Genomic DNA, 18,908 nt, shown 5'->3' with positions numbered 1-18,908 from the left:
GCGAGGAAACAGGGACCGTGGGTCTGACGCAGGGGTGAGGCGGCCAGGCAGAGCACACCAGCCCAAATCAAACCAGCCAAAGGGTTTGCCCAGCGCCAGGCAGAGAGAGGGGTGAGGGGCAGGCAGGAGTTGCCCAGGCCGCGTCATGCTCACTCAGAAACAGGGGCCAACCTCGCCAGACAGCCTGGACCTTGGCAGAAATTCATCTGACAAATCTGAAAAGGCAGTCACCGGGGTTTGGGCCAAAACAAGGTCTGTCTGTAGATGGGAGTTGAGAGGTCCTGTGGCCCTCAGAGAAACATGACCTGACACAGCAGCGGACCTCACGTGCCCGAGTGCGGGGAAATGCGTGTGGGGAGACGGAGTGGTCAGCTCAGGGCGGTTAGTGGCCAGAACCACACATGGTTAGTGCGGCCAGGCTGGCAGGAGCGGCCCCGGTGGTCAGCCAGGAGGCTCTGCAAGGGCCGCTGGGCCCGGAGGTCTCTGCCCAGGACTGTGGCTTGAGGACACGGCCCCATCATTGATTCTACTTCAGAGCACAGTGCACGCAGCTCCGAGGGCGGCTGGGTTCTCCTGACTGCAGGGGGGCTGTGAGGGGAGTGCCCGCACGTGCACGATGCAAGCATGTGCACAGCTGTGCATGTGTAAGCGTGTGCACACGTGTACGCATGTGAGCCAGAGGTATTTTAAGATGACGACACCGGGATCCTACAAAACTTCCAAAGAGCAGGGCGGGGACCCCTGCAGGAAACCGGCTTCTTTTCAGTCACAAACCACAGTCCAATCTTTTCAAAGACGCTGCCAAGACAGCGACTCCACAGGTAAGGGCTCCCCTCTACTACCGGGGTCAGCCCGTCCTCTGGGTCGGATGACACAGCGCCCTCGCACCCACCCACCGCCCCACACGCCAGCGTTCCTAGGAGATGAGCCCTCCCCATGCACTTGGCACCTGAAGGCCAGTGGGAAGGGCCGCCCGGCTGTGCAGGCTCCTGCCCGGGCAGCCACCTGGGGCAGCTACAGGGCACATGGGGAACACGCTGTGTGCAGCAAATTGAGCTTCAAGCGCCCGTGGGATTCATTCGGAGCAGTAAGTGGGGGCTGTTCCCTGTGCCTGAGAAGGTCCCCAGAGACCACCGCGGGGACACTGGCAGGCTCCGCCTTGCCGGCCAGGCATCCTCCCTTTCTCTAAGCTCACAGCTGCCTGGCTGAAGGCAGAGGGTGTGACCAGCCAGCCCTGGCTGGGCAGCTGGCGAGGGCAGGGTGTCTACCTAGAGCTGCTTACCCCGCACCTGCTGACAGACTCTCAGCAACTGAAAACTGGGGAGAGGTGCAGACGGCAGGGGGTGGGTAAGAAACACGTCTACACAGTGGAAGCCACTCTCCCGTCAGGGCTGCGGTGGACACCTGGGCCAGGAGCAGCGCTCCACACACCAGGCGACGTCTGGGGGTCCCCTCACGGGCTGGGAGGACACGTGCTGTCCATCCACTCACCCAGCTGCATTTCTTTTCAGCTGGAACCCCCAAACCCGTCATGCTTCCAGGCTGTCCTCCTGGACAGCCCCTCTCACCCTAAAGGAAACGAAGGGAAACATGCTGTGGATAAGACCACTCTGCAAGTCTCAGAACCCCACACATGTCATTTGGGGTGACAGTGAGGCAGGCAGTTGCATGAAGAATAAACTTAACCACCAGCGTTTCTGCCGACCCCTCTCCTCTGCTCTCGCCCAGCCCCTGCCTGCCCCACACAGGAGTCTTTGCACGTCCTGCGTGGCAGGGCTGGGGAATGGCTGGGGCTCTGGGTGTATCACCTGCTGGGATGGCAGCAGGAGCTTAGGACTGAAAAGTGTCCTGAGGGGACGATTCAATCACCATGTGTCCTGCAGTGAAACCTGTGAGCTGAGTACCCAGGAAGCCACGGAGGGTCCCCACAGCCCCCGGCCCCCAGCAGAGCTGCCAGCATGGGCTGAAGGGTGGGGGTGGGGGTCGTGGGGTAGAGACCAGGCTTTTGCTCTAATACGGAAAAGGCAGCACACAGATGGAGGGACACTGTCACCTACATCAGCACATGACCCGCCTGCAGGGGTTGGGTGGGTAGGGGGTGCCTATGGACGGCTATGTTTTTCCTGAAAAAATTTAAAAACATGGCTACATTTTTAAAAACAACATGCAGGAACTGTGTGCCCTGACGCTGTCTGTGCTGGGGGCTGACAGCCCCTCCCTCAGGAAGTGGCCGCTGAGGGTCGGCATCTCCCCAGGACCGGTGCACCTCCGAAGGGGAGACAGCAGCACCAAGTTCCCTGTGGTGCTGCAAGGACAGGACACAGGCGAGGCCACGCAGAATGTGGAAAGGGATGCGGAAATCCCAGGCTGGCAGCAGGAATGCAGAGTAAGTGCTTTTACTGGCGACAACACCAGTGGATTTGGGGTCAAACTGAAGGGAGACAGGGTTCCAGCTGCGGGCGTCTGGAAATGCTGACCCCGACAGCCTGACCCCGACAGCCTGACCCCCACAGCCTGACCCCACATCCTGACCCCCACATCCTGACCCCCCACATCCTGACCCCCACATCCTGACCCCACATGCTGACCCCCACATCCTGACCCTCACATCCTGACCCCCACAGCCCAGGTAACTGCTTTCGGGACACAGAGTGAGCCTGGGAGCTGAGACCATGGGCCCCTTCCGACTCCTGCCCTTGCCCCAGGAAAGACGGCAGCTGCAGAGCGGCGGCCATGCCCACCTGCCAGGCAGCATGCGGAGCTGTGCCAGGTGGAGCTGTGGCCCCCCCAGCTACACCAGCACATCTGTCAGCCAGGGGAGCATCAGCCAGGGGAGCGCACGTGGCCACCCCCGCCCAGACGCAAGGACAGTGGGTGACCACTGTGCACTCAGCTCCCCAAGAGAATTAATTTGGGTGCAAACAGCTCAGAATGCAGGCCCCCCCCACCCCCCAGGTCCTGCCAGAGGCAACGCTTTTCTAAGCAACACTCGCTTCAAGCCAGGGACAAGGGCTGAGGGCAGGTGCATGCAGGCCGTGGCACGCTCGGGCCGGTCAGAGGCCGGCTGGACCGCCAGCACGCATAGCTAGTCTCCCAGGTGAAGCGCCTGGTGACGAATGAGGGAAGCCGGCAGGTTCATGACTCCAGAACTGAATGAGCTGAGCAGCCTGCGGGGTCCCCCTCTCTCCAGGCCCCTTCGGGGCCCCTCTCCCCCCACCCCAGCCCCTTCCCGCGGTTCTGGATCCTCTTTTTGTTCCCGGGAAGGACGCACCTCGGGTTGTTGGCAGCATGTCCGAGAGCCCCTGCCAAGCGGTCACCATTTCTGGATTCTTTTCCAAATCAGCGAAATTCTTCCAGACCCTGATGGCGCCATCATCTTGGGGAGAAAAGAGGTGGTCAGAACCCAGGCCCGGCTGTCCTGGCGGCAGGCACCGTGGAGGGGAGAGCGCTTAGGATCCGGGATGGGCTGGCTGTGCCCTCACTCACGTCTGGGCAGTGGGGAGGGGTGGGGGCAGAGGCAGGGGTGGGGCCCGTGCTTCCTCCTCCGCCACTGTCCGTTCTCCCAGCTGACATCTCGTGCTGAGAACCAATCTCACTAAGGGACGAGGTCTTCAGTGCCTGTCACCCCTTCCCACTCCCTGTCTGTGCTCCACACAGAAGGGCCTTCACACCAATCGTGACCTCGGCCTCTGGGGTGTCCAGATCAGAAGATGGCAGGACATTCCTCCCTGCCTTTGGATGCTTAGCACGGGGAAATGGCCCTGGTGTCCTCGGCACATGGGCAACGAGGGGCGCCGGAGTCCTGTGTCCTTCCTTCCTTCTTCCTGGAGTTGGACGTGGCTTCTTTCTCTCACGTGTGCTCCTCCCTCCTCCCTGGCACCCCCCCCACTACGCCTGTCATCTCTGAAGGAGGCTCCACTAGACTGACAGCGACTTCCCATCAGCAAGAAACAGTGATATCACATCTTTAAAATGCTACAGGAAAACGACTGGTAACCAAGGCTGGGTTACTTGGAACACTAGTGTTCAAGAGTGAGGGTGAAATGATGACATTTCAGACCAAAAAGAACGTGTGAGACCCACTGCTGGTAATGAACTACGGCTGAGGGGTCGTAAGGCTGACTGCCAGGGAGAGGGGGCCTGCCCTGGAGAGGAAGGGGCGGAGGCAAGGCCGGCTAGAGACCCCAGCACGTGTCACGGGGGGCCACCTCCCTCTCCCTACCAGGTCCCCTGAGGTCCACTGGCCTCACCTGTGTGGGCTTCTGAAGGCTGGAGGCGCCTGTTCTGGTCAGGGAAGGGCCGGGTCCCCAAGGAGGAGACACAGTCCCTGGGCCACTGACTGGCACTGGTCACTCTGCTTTCCCCAATACCTGGGGAGGGGGAGCCCTTTCCCTCAGAAGCCTCCTAACCCCTTAACGACGGTGGTCTCCTCTTGTGACCAGTCCCCTTTGCCAGAAAAAATGGTCAGGGTCAAAGGAAACTTTGCGCTGGGGTCTCACATCTGTCCCCTGTCCCCTCTGTCCTGGCCACGCAAGCCCCTCTCACCTGTGGCCGTGAGCAGCAGTGAGCAGTCCTGACCATTCAGATACTCCATGGCCGTGACCCTTGTGTACCGAGGGTTCCCGTTGTGGAAGTAATCCAGCTTCTCCCCTTTCTCCCAGTCCCAGAAACTGAAGGGAATACAAGTAGGAAGGGGTGAAAACCACAAGGGGGGGCCACCTCGCACCCACCAGACGGCCACTCTCAGCAAAACAGAAAACGACGCGTGTTGGGAGGATGTGGGGAAACCGAGCCCTGCTGCATTGCAGGTGGGGATGTCAAATGGAGCTGCTGCTGTGGGGAACAGTCTAGAAGTCCTCAAAATAAACACAGAACTACTGCATGATCCAGGAATCCGCTTCTGGGTTGATACTTGAGAGAGATTTATGCACCCATGTTTATAGCCGCATTTTTCACAATAGTCCAAAGGCGGAGACAAGATGTAACAATTAAATGGGGCACAAACTGATACACAGGAATCAGCATCACGCCTGGCAGATACTGAGCAGCTAAACAATGTCACTTATTACTACCTTAGTTATTAAGAAAAAATGATTGTCTACAGAATCTTCAATAAAATTTCTCCTTCTAATTTAAAGGGCACTGTTAACAAGTACCCGTATACGGTGGCCTGAAGTAAATGCGAACCTGAGGTCAAATTCAGCCCTGCAGGAGCAAACACACGCGGTCCCATGGCAGGTGTGGAAAGGCTCAGTAGCGCCACTGTCACTTACCTGGTCTCCTTGTGCAACAGAATCAACCCAACAAGCAAACAAGGCAGGCTTTATTCTATTTATGCTTTACTCTCCTGTGAGTTGTGTTAAAAGCGAACATATTTAAAAAAAATTAAAAACTAAAACCTGATCATACTGATATATTTTTAAAAAAGGTAGAAACAACCCAAGTGTCCATTGATGGATGAATGGATAAAGAAGGCATGGTCTCTCCAGATAACAGAATATTACTCAGCCCTAAAAAGAAAGCTTATTCTGACACCTGCAATAAAACACGGATGGGCCTTGTGGACACTGCTCACGGCAATCAGCCAGTCACAGAAAGACAAGTACTGTGTGATTCTGCTTCTCCGGGGTCCCCAGACTCCACATTCATAGAGACAGAAACTGGGATGGAGGCTGCCAGGAGCTGGGAAGGGGAGCGGGAGTGAGTGTTTAATGGGGACAGAGATTCAGTTTGGCGCAATGAGAAAGTTCTGGAGATGGATAGTGATGGTACAGTGTGAATGAACTTAACGCCACTGAACTGGACACTTAAAAATGGTTAAAATGGTAAATTTTGTTATGTGTATTTTACCACAATAAAAAAAGAGGAAAGTAAGAGGTAAGAATAACCCTCATTCTCCCCACCACGTAGCGAGCATTTTCTCCATGACATAAGGGCAATGCTTGTGTCTTGTATTAACACACTTGCTTCTGCAGAGGTGGTAATGGAATTGGCCCGCATACACCCTTGTCACACGTGGTTGCATGAGCCTGTGGGAACAGCCTTGTCTTAATACTAGAAGCTTCCACCACGGCCCGGTCCATAACCTGGCTGGGACCCTGGCCGGCCTCCAGTAACACTGGGTGGGGGTCACTAGAAGAGGGGCGTAGGGGCCTTTCTCCCCACATTCTGAGGCCTGTCCACCAGCAGCAGCCCACAGAGTTTGGAGGCCAGGAAGGCAGGGGAGGAAGAGGTGCTGCTCCCACCACCGGGGCTCACTGCCAGCCCGCTGAAATGCAAGTCCCGCCCAGCCCCACGCATACCAGATGCTGTCTTTATCGGCGACGGCCACACAAGGTGTAAAGGGGTGAAACTTGACTACGGAGGGGACGCCGGGGTTCCTGTTCAGAAATATCTGGTCGTCCAGTCTGGTGATGCCTGCCCAGAGAAACAAACAAGGGGTCTTACTTCACAGAAAAAAAGGATGACGGATTTGTCCCAAGGCCGATGCCCACACCTCGTGTTTGGGGACTCGGAGGGGCACAAGGAAACAAGCAGGGCCCAGAGTGAGGGCCCGGGCTCCCCAGACGCAGGGTCCCTGCCTCTGCCTGGAGCCCAAAAGCTCCTGCACAAGGTGACACGTGGGTAAGTTTTCAGCCAAGCTTGGCAATGCGTGCATTGCAACAACACAGCAGCAATACTGGGCACTGTAGTCGGTTTGGATTTTATGAAGAAAGCAGTGAAGACGTCAGAGGAAAGCTCAGTCGGCCACGATTTGTCACTCAGGCTCCAGGTTGAAACGTGGGGTGCAGCCTCCACTGTCCACGGTTCGGCCAAAGTCCCAGGGGGTCTTTCGGTCTGGAAAGGTGGTACCTACGACCTGGCACGACTGCGGTGGAGAATCACAGACTCACAGAGGAGCTGAGTGTGGATCTGTCACAGACTCCAAGTCCTGACACAGGAAACAAGTTCCCCAGGTCTGAGTTTGTCTCAGAAGAACAATAGAAAGAGGCTGAAAATGCAGAGCATCAGGACACATTAGAGACATTTTTGGTGAACACCAGTGTAAGGCTTATTCAGAGTGGCACGTGCCCTGGGCCCCTCTGTCCATGCTTGGCCCGGGGTGGGGGGGCTGGCCAGGCCCCTGCATCACCCAGCAGTGCGTCAAAGATGCAAACTCCCCTTGGCTGTGAACACAGGTCTTGGGTGCTGCAAAGAAGCTTCTGTGGTGTTCGCTGCCCTGGGCTTCGGCCTCTCACCACGTCCCTTTGTTAAAACAGCAGACCCTGGAAAGCCCTGGATGACAGCACGGGAGTCAGACTCACAGGCAACAGGCCCCAGAGGTCCTCACGGTGGGAGCGGCTGGCGCCTGAAGAGGCCTCACTGAGCTGCGGTTTCTTTGGAGGGAGCCAGGACGGCGGCGGGACATGGAGCACTGAAAGCTGAAGGACCCGATTCTGAAGTCAGCAAATGCGTTTGCATGTGTGCAAACACCCCGCACCAGCCCACGGGCGAGGGGGCTCCGGGCCTACAGAGAGAGGGCACTGACTTTCCCAACTCGTCTCGCCGACGCGCACGGGGGCGCTGCCGTCGCTCCAGCTACAGGCACCACTTCCCGTCTTTCTCACCGTTTGTGTCGCTGTTAGTGCGCAGCCCAGCGGGCTGGCAAATAAAAATAAAACGTGACAGGGTCTGCGGTGACCGAGGTGGGGGGTCGCTGACGTCCTTTCCGCGCGTGCGGTCCCTGTGCCCAGCTTTCTGCGTTCCAGCAGCTCAGCGGCTCCTCTGCGCGTGCGCCTGACAAGCAGCTCGCTTCTCCCCACAAAGGAAAGAGGGAGCCCCTTGGCTCTAGTTTACAAACTTTGTTTCTGTCTTGGCCTAGAAAACCGGTTGTTTCTCGAGTGCCCGGCTCAGCGCTGACCGGAAGTGCCAGCCCCAAGGGTGGTGTCACTGTGGGGCCATCCGCCTGGGGCTCGGCTCCTGGGCTCTCGCAGGCGCAGGGACACCACTGTCCTGCTGTCCCAGCGGTGCGCCTGCAAGCCTCCCAGGGACGGGCGTCTTGACTCTGTGACTCGGAGAGCGCCTGTCACCTGTGCGGCTCTGCTCTCACGGCCTGAGGAACCTGCAGTCACGGCTGCCCCCGGCCGCACACGTCGGAGTGGCGACTGCCAGGCAGCAGACGCTGAACTCGGTCACTGGAGAGGGCGTTAAATCCAGCCACCGACCGCTCGTCCAGGGAGGCAGGGTCACAGACAGCCGAGCTCAGGCCTCAGAAGGGACCGCACACGTTCACGACCAACGACCCTGAGGCATGTTACAGGGTGAGCTGGGCACACAGACGAGGCTGCACAGGGGCGTCCTGGCTCCAGGGGGCACAGTTCCCTGGGTGCGCGTGGGTCCTCATCCCGCTTTACATCGTAACCCAGCATCATCACTGAGTTTTACAGGACAGGGAGGCAAGATCCAACAGCCAATCGACAGAATCCAGAGTTAAGAGCCTGATTAGTGCTCTGCGCTGGGACCCGCCGTGATTAAAGCAGCGCCGGCCACGCGGGAGGAGGCGGAAGTCCACCCCACTTCTGTCTGGGCAAAACTGCGGAAGGAGCTGGGTCCTCACTGCCCACCCACCCTCCCAGTGGCAGGAAGAGGCCCTGGGGTGACGCTGCCTGCGCTCCCGCTGGACCCAGCCTGACCCACCCCTCCAGGGCCTGGGGGCGGCTGCAGCTAAGACGGGCTTGGGGCCCAGCGTCCTCCCTGCTGCACACACCGTGTTTTCCCTGCTCCCTGCCACTCCACCCGGGCGGCCGGGGTCATGCAAGTGGAAGGTTTGGCCCCCTGTTGGCAAATTTGGTAAAAGGGCTGATGAAAATGTGACTGAAATCCAACTTTGGGTGACAGGGACAGCGATGATTTCCAGGATGGGGGTGGGGGGGTGGGCAGCCTCCTCTCTGTGCCTGTCATCTGTCCTCAGGGGAAAGGCACAGGGCCCTCGAGTCAGGGACCCCAGGGCCCAGGGAGGGCTGGCTCCTTGCCCTTTGGCAACGTCAAACCTGAGAGCGCGCTTGTGGGAGAGGCCTGGCGCTTCGCTGGAGGGCACCCCCGCAGGGCACCCCCGCAGGGCTTTGCCCGCCCCGTCCCACGCCCCGCCCCCCGCCCCGCCCTTGCGCCCCGCCCCCGCCCCGCCCCTCACCCTTCTGGATGAGTTGCTGTGCCTGCTTCCTGACGCGGGCGTTGCGCAGAAACCTCCACTCGCGCTCCTTGCGGATCTGACTCTCCAGGTCGTGTTCTTCTGGGATCTGCAGCAACAAAAACACCAAATGAAGTTCAGCAACTAAAAATAACTGTTTGCCAGAAAAAGACTCCTCCTCCCACACGCCGGAGAACCTGGGTCCTCGGGTCTGGCCCGCGCGCCCCACGCCCACTGGCAGGTACAGAGCGCAGGGCCACCAACGGAGGCTGGCCCCCGAGCTCCTGCGGTATCAGGGCCACCCGCTCACGGCCACCGGCTGCGGGCTCGGAAAGGACCACCTGGCCTCCTCCTAGTGCTGGGGAGCCGTCTGCACCCCACCGGCCTGGGCGGCTGAGACCCCGGGACCAGTGCAGGGCCGATTGGGGCGAGGAACGTAGGACCCCAGGCCCCGTGGGCCGTGCGCTGCCCTGTTCCTCAGGGCCCAGCGTGGAAGTGGAGGCTGCGGCCTCGTGTGGCAGGACAGGGTGGGCGGCTCTCAAAGCGGCAGACAAGATGCTTTGGAGGGGTGAGGTGCAGAGGGAAGGATCCGGGCGTGGCTTCCGCAGGGGGGGACACGACAGCAGTGCTGTGCCAGACCTCGGCTAAGGCTGAGCCGGGTGGAGCCGCCACTTCACACATGTAAAATGCAAAATCCTAGGAGGCTGTGCTCAGAGGCTGTGCCTTCCTTCTTTCTCTGATGCCAAAGGGAACCGGGGCCTCTCGTGGGGGACAAGAGAGAGATGAGAAGGAAGAGGAGATGCCTGGAAAAGCAGCAGGCGGTGGACTGCTGGGTGTGACAACTGCCACACAGGCCAGGGACCACATGGAGCTACTAAGTGTCCCACTCAGCGGCTGTCAGACCATCGACTGCGTTTTCTCCTCTCCACTTACCATCTCTCTTCAGGCTGAGAAAAAGCTTCTGAACGAACGAGGGCCCACACCCCGCTGCTGCCTGGCTTTCCTCTACCGGAGCAGCAGGGTATGGGTGTCGGGAACAGTGTGACATGCTTAGGATCGTGACACGCCGTGGATTCCTAACACTCCTGGCTTCTGCTCAGACAGAAACCAACTGCGATCGTCTCACGGAGATGTGGCCCTGAGAGCTGACGTCTCCTCGCCTGTGTGGAGTGATGTGGGGCTCAGGACAAAGGGACAGGCGTCCCCACCGGGCTTCTGGAGAGCGGCAATCTGGGCCATTGCCACGTGGCATTAACCCACATTCGGTGGAGTTGTGACTCAGGGAGCTGTGTCTTACTTTCAGTACCTCTGAATTAAGTTCAAGGGGCTCGGGATAAAATTCAAAACGGGTCATGACTATCAAGATGGAACAAGACTGACAAAGGCAGAGGGGAGGTGGGCCTGGGGAGGCCGGCTGATGCGATGTTAACCTCTCAGACACGGCCTGAAACAAAGCACGTTCTGGGGGCATGATGTGCGAACAAGTGTGCCCTGTGATGCCTTTTCACCTTGCCATGTTTTACCGCTTTTCCCATCGTTTATTTAACAAACAACAACGCGGCCCCTAAACAGTGAGGTCAGAGGGCCGCAGCGCATATGGGGCAGACGGGCCTTAGCAGCACGGTGCTGACATGACTGCCACATACCTGCCACGTGTGTGACAGCTGACGGGTGCCCTTTGAGGTACAATGCTGCAGCCACTGCTGTGTGAGAAGTCCTGCGTGTGGGCATTTTCCTACTGACGGCACATCTTCAGTGTCAGGCTAAGTGACATGAACGGCATGTCACCCCTTGGGGCATAGCTCTGATGAGTGCTGACAGTTATGTAACCACACCACAGTGGAGACCAACTCTGCCTGCCCCTGCCAGCGCCCCCGGCCTTGCCTGCCCAGCCCAGTCTCGGCTCCCACCTGTTTTCTATCCTGTAGTTTTGTTCTGCCCTTTCCGGAATGTTGTGCAAATGGATTTTAAGTCTGGCTTAAACTTTGCTGTGGGGCCCTACCCCAGTTTATCCACTAGGCTGTTTCTCGTTTTTGGTGATTATGAATAAAGCCACTAAAACATTCACAGAGGTTTTTGAACGAACACAAGTTTTCAGTTCTCCTGGGTAGGTAGCCAGACGTTTCCAACGTCTGAGAGCTTCAGCGGCTCCGTCTGACCTTGGTGCTGAGATGTTAACAATTTTAGCCGTTCTGAGAGAAGTGTGGTGGTGTCTTCTTTGCGGTAATTCGCACGTCCCTAATGACTAACTTCAGATATGTGATTCACAACTTTTTCCTTTGGTCTGTACCTTGTGTGTTCATTTTCTTCACAGTTATTAATTTATTCAGTTTATCCCTTTTTTTCTTGCATGGCTTGTGCCTTTTGCGTCTTATGAAAGAAACCGTCTCCTATCCCCAAGTCAGAAAGACCTGGAAGTTTCATGGTTCTCAGCTTCACGTCTAGGGCTGTGGCTCACTGACTTGGTTATTGTGTCAGGTGTGAGGGAAGGACCAAGACGCTCTTTTTTTTGGCAAACAGACGTCCAATTGCTACAGCACCCCCTGTTGGAAATCCACCCTCTCTCCACCAAATTGAACTATCGTGGCACCTCTGTTGAGAATCAATCGACGTGCTAATGTAGGTCTATTTGTGAACTCTGTTCCCTTCTATTGATGTGTCAGCAGCTTCACATGCCTTGATTACTTCAGCTTTACACTGAGTCTTGAAATGAGACAGCGTGTGTCTTTCCGACCTCATTCTATTTCAAAAGTTTGGTTATTTTAGTGTCTTTGCTTTCCCCCACTGATTTAAAACAAAACCACTCCTGGGACTTTGATTGAGGTTACGCTGATCCATACATCAATCTGGGGGACACTAGTGAGTCTTTCAGCTGTGAACATGGTCGTCATTGGTCGAGGCTCTTCTCTGAGTTCTTTGATCAGTGTTCTCTGTTTTTCAGATCTTGTATGCATTTTTGTTGTTGTTTATAGCTAAATATTTCGTGTTTTTTGGGGGTGCTATTGTAAATGGTTTAATTTCAGTTTCCAATTGTACTTATAGAAAATACAATCGATTTTTGTATGACTCTGTATCCTGCAATCTTATTAAACTCACTTATTCTAGTAGCATTTTGCAGATTAGTTGGGATTTTGTATATACACAATAACGTTGTCTGTGAACAGAAATAGTTTTATCTCGTCCTGCCCACCTGGATGCACTATTTCCTTTTCTTGCCTTATTGCACTGGGTAGGATGGCTGGTAGGAGGATGCTGAACAGCAAAGGGGAGATCAGACATCCTTGCTTTATTCCTGAGTTTAGGAAAAAAACTTCAGTCTTTTACCAATGAGAATGATGCCAACTGTAGGTTTTGTAGGTGCCCTATATGGGGGTAAGGAAGTTTCCTTCTAGTCCCAGTTTGCTGAGCACTTTTATCATGAATGGCTGTTGAATTCTGTCAAGTCCTTTTTCTGTAGCTACTCAGATGACCGTATGGTTTTTCTCTACTCCGTCGAGACATTCAATTACATGACTAATTTTTAAAACCCTGGCTCAACTCTCGGGACAGAATCCACTTGGTAACTAGTATATTATCCATTTTCCACACTGCTGCATCCGACCTCTCAGATGAGGATTTTGGGCCCATGCTCATGAGGATATGGTTTGTAGTTACTTATTCGGGACTGTCTTTGGCTGGTTTGGGATCCGAGGACTGCTGCGTCGTCACCCAGTGGACTGGGGACACTCGCGCCTCATTTGCTGCAACAGACGGTGTGCCACTGGCCTTAATTCTTCCTGGGAGGTTTCACAGGACCTGCCAGTGAAACTGTGTCTGAGCTCTCTTTACTTTGCTGGGAGTAGGGTTTCCAGGTGGGAATTCCTGCCCATTCTCAGGAAGATTTTTCGCTTTCCTACTCCTGAATCCTGAGAAAAGTTGGTCGGGAAATGGGAAAATTGGCTCCTTGATCCCAGGAGGTTGGTAGTATCGGCGTCACTTTGTGGAAACGATGCATGTAGAGAACAGAAAACAGTTTATGCATCGGGATTCAGGAACGGGAAAGTGAAAAGAATTCCTAAGAACGGGTGGGCATTCCGGCCTGGAAACCCTAGCTGGGAGGTTTTAAACTATAAACTCACTTCCTTTAATGGGCATAAGACGATCCAGGCTCTCCCTTTTGTACTGACTGAGCTTTGGTAGTTTATGTCTTTCAAGGATTCTGTCTCGTTTGTCTAAGTTGTTGAAATTACGGGTGCACAGATGGTGGGGGTGTTTCTGGACTCTCGGTCTCACCATCCACCTGTGTGTCCGTCCTGATGCCAACACCCCACTGTCACTGCCTGGTTGCGGCTACGCAGTAAGGTTTGAAATCAGGAAGCCTGAGTCGTTCTGCTTTGTTTGTCTCTTACAACAGGCCTTTTCTTCAGTGCTATCCCGAGTCCCTTGCATTTTCATCTGAATTTTAGTCTCAGCTTGTCAGTTTCTGCAAAGAAGGCAGCTGGCCTTTTCATGGGGATGGTGTCGATTCTGTGGGTCTATTTGGGGAGAACTGCCAAATTAAGTCTTCTGATGCTTGAACATGCAATTTCTTCCCATCGGTTCAGGACTTCTTTAATATCTTTCAACACGGTTTTGTTTAAAAAATGTTTGTTGTAAAGAAAGAACACATCTGCCTTAATCAGCGATACCTGGGTCCCTGGCTGTTTACGATACAGCAGTGATTTATAAGGTAAACAAGGCTGGTGCCCCAACAGCACGCCAGAAGACAGGCAAGCAGGGACACACCAGTCCCTCTGGCGTGGCCGAGTGGAAACAAGTTAGAGAACACAGGTTTAGCCCCACCCCCAGCTAACCACAGGCTCTGTGCAGCTGTCATCAAACCCAAATGCTCGTCCCATGCTGATGTCCTTGGAGGGGCACCCACCTATCTGCTTTCCTCCTGAACCTTCCAGGGATGGCCTGGAAGCATCCGTTAGAAGCTGGGCACAGTGGCACAGCTGGCCTCCTGACACAGTCAAAGCCACACTGAGCAAGCGGGTATGGAATGGACTGATGGTGCGGCCGAGTGAAATTCTCGGACTCGGACTGCCTGGAGGTTTATGTACAAGAAGGTCACACACTGTCATTTGTCGAAGGAAAAAGCAGAAGTCGTTTTTGGGGAAGGATATTTAATGATATGAGAAGACAGTCAATGTTCATAATACTGTCAGTGAAGACAGGAGGATACAAGCAGTGTGTGTGGAATAACCGCAAAGGTGGGGAGAAAGCCATGTGTGTGCACGTGTGTGTATGTGTACGTGAGTGTGTATGTGTGAGCAAGTGTGTGTGAGAGTGTGTGTATTATGGGTGATTTCAATTCTATTATTTTTATTTTCTGAGTTGAAAAAATAGGTTAGTGTACTTTAAGAACAGTTTCATAGATGTGCCGACTCAGTGACGTACAGAGCGAGTCCCCGCTGCCCCACAGTGCGTGCACACTCTCCTCAGGGCGGGTCAGGGCTCCGCAAGACTTGGCTTAGCATGAAGGGCTGTGTGCAAGGAGCCGACACTCACTGTGCATACCATGTGTCGGAACAATCTGGCCAGCTCGTTTTGTAAACGTTACATTTTACGCTGTTCTAAATTACAAAACTAATAATCATTCTGTCTAAAACATTCAAACAGCGCAGAAATCTAAAATCTAAAAAGGGCAGTTCTTTCCCGATGGCAATTCCACCTTCCAGAAGTAACGTATTAACAGCTTGATGTGTAACCTCCCGGGTTCTTCCAATGGCTGCAGCGTTGGTGGGCTCATCCCGGACCAGCTGATAACGTGGCCTGCTGTGTCGAGGCCACCCAGCCCAGAGCCCGCAGGGACACGCCGATCACTGTCGGGGTCGTGCAGGGCGTCGTTTGAATTCAGTCTCCTCCTAATTAATATTCTGTTTTGGCTTTCAACTTTTTGCTATTACAAACAGTGCTGTGCTGGGCACCTCTGCACAGGTGTTATTACACATCCACGCAGAGTAGTGAGGTCAGGGTCTACTTCTCGGAGTAGGACTGCCGGGTACACCCCTTCATAATTTTGATGCCTGCTTCTGAACTGCCCTGCACCAGGCTGGCATTTTCCCACCACCACCGTGTCTGAGCCCCACTTCCTGGTAAGCCAACCTCTGCATAAAGTCAGTCTTTGAAATCTGCTCACCTGAGAGTGAAAAGAAAATGCTACTATTGTAATCATAACCAATTTCAATGTATCTTTTTTAAAGCACATGACATACCGTCTTTAACGTTCTTTCTAAAGCAGAGCTCACATCTGCTTCAGAAGAGAGAAGGCTGTCACATCAATCAAAGGGGGACACATCCAGGACAGTTCTTTTCGGTCACACGGACCTGTAAGCTGTCTGACAACTGACAGAGAAGCTGACAACACTGGCAGTGCCCTCCTGGTCCCTTTTTGGTACTCCACCTTACTAACCATCAGTCACACACGATGGTAATGCCGGGTATGAACTATTACCTGGTGAATATTTAGTTTCTTACACTCACCTGTGAAGGGCTTTAGGGTTGGGATTCTTCTGTCCTTTCTGAGGTACGATCCTAGCCTCGAGCGACTTTTAGTTCACACGTGAAGCAGACTAATAAAACAGTTCCCAACGCATTTTATTGCACAAACATGGCCTTAGATGACTAAATTAATAGAAGAACACCCTGTGACTACCACCTGGAAAAAGTAGGAAAAAATGTAAAAAACAGCACGATGAATCGTGCTTTTAGAAAAGGTCTCTAACTAATCTCAAAGAAAAGCCTCTCGAGTCCCTGAGCAGCCTAACCTCTTAGCTGCCGTCGGGAATTAACACACAAGAGTGAGAATCGTGACAGAGCTGCGTTTCCACGCGTCACACCCAGAGCTCGGCGTTTCAAGCTGCAGCCATGCACGAGTTTGTTTTCACGTGCGTGGCAGGGATGGGGAGAGCATCACACACACATCTGACAACTATCTCCTGACCGCCCCGAGGGCCTCACGGTGGACGCCTCTCCCTCCTGTCACACGGTGCCCACGTTTTGGGCGCCAGTGCGGGCATCAGGCCAGATCACTGCGTGCCAACCTCTGCTTCCTCCATGCGAGCAACACATGGGCTCCTCCCTGGCAGGATGCTCAGACACGCTTCCAGGTACGCAAACAGAAGGACACACAGGCAGACGGATGTGCTGCCACGGCTGACACAGGGCGGCGTGGCATTAGCCACAGAGCAGATGCTGGCTCTGGGTCTGCACGCGAGTGAAACCATGAACATACATGTAGCGGTCGGACCTCAGTCCTTGCCTCTGGGGCACTTTCTCCTGCATGCTGCTCACATGTGTGCACGGACAGCGCGCTCGGCTCAGCGCCAGTTAACTACATCGTGCTGAGACATATCCTTGGCGAAAAAAGTCAAGTTCATTTTCAGGTTTAAGAGACATGAGTTTAGGGTAATTCCAGCCATTTCTCCCTGTCATCACACGCAGTGGCTGGGAACACTCATGTTTCAAAGACTTCGAGAAAAGCCGCTCATGACCATCCCAAGAAATCACCATAACGTACAGCTGCTGACAAGGCAGCCAGAGGGGACCAGGACACCCAGAGTTCTTCGCAGCCTGACCTCCCCTGGAGGCAGAGGCTGTGTCAGAGCACCAGGCCTCTGGGAACATGAAACTACAGCCACGGACCCCAAGGCAGATGGCAGCACCGCTCCAAGGCACCAGTGAGCGTCCACTGTCTCCCGGTACCAAGCCCAGCGTCTGCTTCCTCTTCCCGTCCTCAACCAAGAGGAGCCTGGGACGGAAAGGGCTGGACAGCGCCTGACAGCCCCCTGCAGGGCAGCAGCAGCCCAGCGGGTCCTGGACGTGCCTGGTGACCGTGACCCACCCCACCGGCTGCGATGACCTCTTGTTTCTTTAACACTTCTTTTTCTGACTATAAAGGTGCTTGTGCTTAATGTAGAGAATGTGGAAAAGACAGAAACGTATAAGAAAAACAAATTCGGTGCCACCGGTATCACGTCATTCGTTTCCTTCCCGTCTTCCGGGCACAGACGTGTGTGTCCGGCATTTATAACCACGACCACACAACCACGTCATGTCACAACTATGACAAACTGCAGTCGCATGTCTCGCTTTTATTGCTGTTAAAAATTTTATCATGAGCCCTTCCTTATATTAATTTTTAAGCTTAATTTTTAAACAGCTCCAATAATGTATCAAATACTTCATAATTCATAACCATTCTCCTTCTGTTGGACATTTAAGTGGATGCCAGTTTTTGCTATTATAAATAATACACACATCATCCATAACTCTGATTACGTCCTTAAGTGAATATCTTAGCAAACGAATGACTGGGTCAAAGGGAATGGCTGTTAAGGCTTCTGATACTTCCTGACAAACTGCTTTCTGGAAAAGCTGGGTTGGGTCCAGTTAAGAGTGGAAGACGGCTTTCCACTCCCCTTTCCTCAAAGGGGCTCAATAAATCAGAACTTTATTACCTGCCTCAGACACTGATAACGATTATTCTGTGTTTTGATGGACAAAAATCAGTGTCATTCCAGGGAAAGAGAAAAGCAGGCAGAAAATTGTAATAAAGAGTCCAAATATTCTTTATGGAAATTACTTAGGTGTATAGCTTGACATGCGATTAAGAACAAGCTGCAATTTTCAATTTATAATTACTTTTGTGAAGGAAGAAGAAGGTTTTCTAAGAACGTGCTTCAGACCAGGAACTCTGAAGACGGACCCCTTAACTCCCTGCAAGACGCTGGGCATGAGATTCGCTGTGACAAAGCATCGTCCGTCCCCCCCAAACACCACCCTGCATGTGTGGCTCGAATCTGCAGCGACAGGACATTTCGTCTCACGACTGTGGCAGAATTAGACCTGAGAGGTAGTCTCCCGGAAAGAGCCAGATGCATCAGAACTAGCTCCAGATGAGTCTTTAAAAAAGGCAGTGGGCTGAGTTGTACAGTGCAGAGCTGTCTCAGCAAGGCCTGGGGACAGCCCGCCAGCGGCCCTCAGCAGGAGGGGTTACAAAGCCGGGAGTCACCTTGCCAATCAAGACAGAATGATGCATTTTACACTGGCAAGCTCAGGAATGACAGGCTTTTTTCTTTCTTTCTTTTTTTTTTTTTTTTTTTTTTTTTGAGAAGACAGGAAGGTAAATGAAGTCTGTGTCTTTTGCTGCTTTATTTTAACTTAACACCATGACAGAAATTTGCTGTCACCCTTCAACAGTCGCAAACGCGGTGGGACAGGAGCCCGAGGGACAGCGTGGCCGGCTGGCACGGGGGGCCCTCAGCAGCCCTGGCCACCGGCCTTGGCTCACGGCTCAGGGACGCGGCTGGCGTGGCCCCCCCAGGCCAGCAGCAGCCACAGCGAGTGGCCGGCTGAGGAGCCCAGTGAGCAAACCCCGGGGTTCAGGCCATCAGCTCGGAGCAGAGGGGCTCAGACACCCCAGGCCAGAAGCTGCGGCTCCCGGGGAAGGACGAAGGGGGCCGGAGCGCGAGGCTCATGCCTCAGGGGCGTGCCCTTTGAACCAGAACCAACGGCGCGTGGCTACCTTCATGACGGGCTGAGCAAAGTACCGGACGCTCCAGTCACAGAAGCCGGTCTGCGTCGTGGCCGAGATGAAGCCCTTATGTCCGGCGGCGTCATCCGGGTCATCAGCGGTCTTCCGGGCGTTCAGAAAGGAGCGGGAGGAGAACAGAAACAGGAGTTGCCACGTCACTCCCAGGTCACGTGTGCCTCAAAC

At 54.4% G+C, this 18,908-nt stretch overlaps 1 protein-coding gene across 4 annotated transcripts in view; it reads right to left on the bottom strand.

Moving 5' to 3' along the window:
* RPTOR (regulatory associated protein of MTOR complex 1) overlaps positions 1-18,908 on the bottom strand; it is a 270,956-nt gene that overhangs the window by 10,245 nt on the left and 241,803 nt on the right. For all 4 annotated transcript variants that reach the window (XM_019735643.2, XM_019735644.2, XM_074319891.1 and 1 more), the window contains exons 24-28: positions 18,717-18,827; positions 9,170-9,275; positions 6,303-6,417; positions 4,546-4,670; positions 3,272-3,376 (exon numbers count right to left, since the gene is read on the bottom strand). In XM_019735643.2, the coding sequence (XP_019591202.2) occupies positions 3,272-3,376; positions 4,546-4,670; positions 6,303-6,417; positions 9,170-9,275; positions 18,717-18,827 (562 nt within the window). The remainder of the gene's footprint in view (positions 1-3,271; positions 3,377-4,545; positions 4,671-6,302; positions 6,418-9,169; positions 9,276-18,716; positions 18,828-18,908) is intronic.

Source organism: Rhinolophus sinicus, linkage group LG15, assembly GCF_036562045.2.
Source record: "Rhinolophus sinicus isolate RSC01 linkage group LG15, ASM3656204v1, whole genome shotgun sequence".
NCBI classification, from domain to species: domain Eukaryota; kingdom Metazoa; phylum Chordata; class Mammalia; order Chiroptera; family Rhinolophidae; genus Rhinolophus; species Rhinolophus sinicus.
This window is presented reverse-complemented; position numbering and strand designations above follow the sequence as displayed.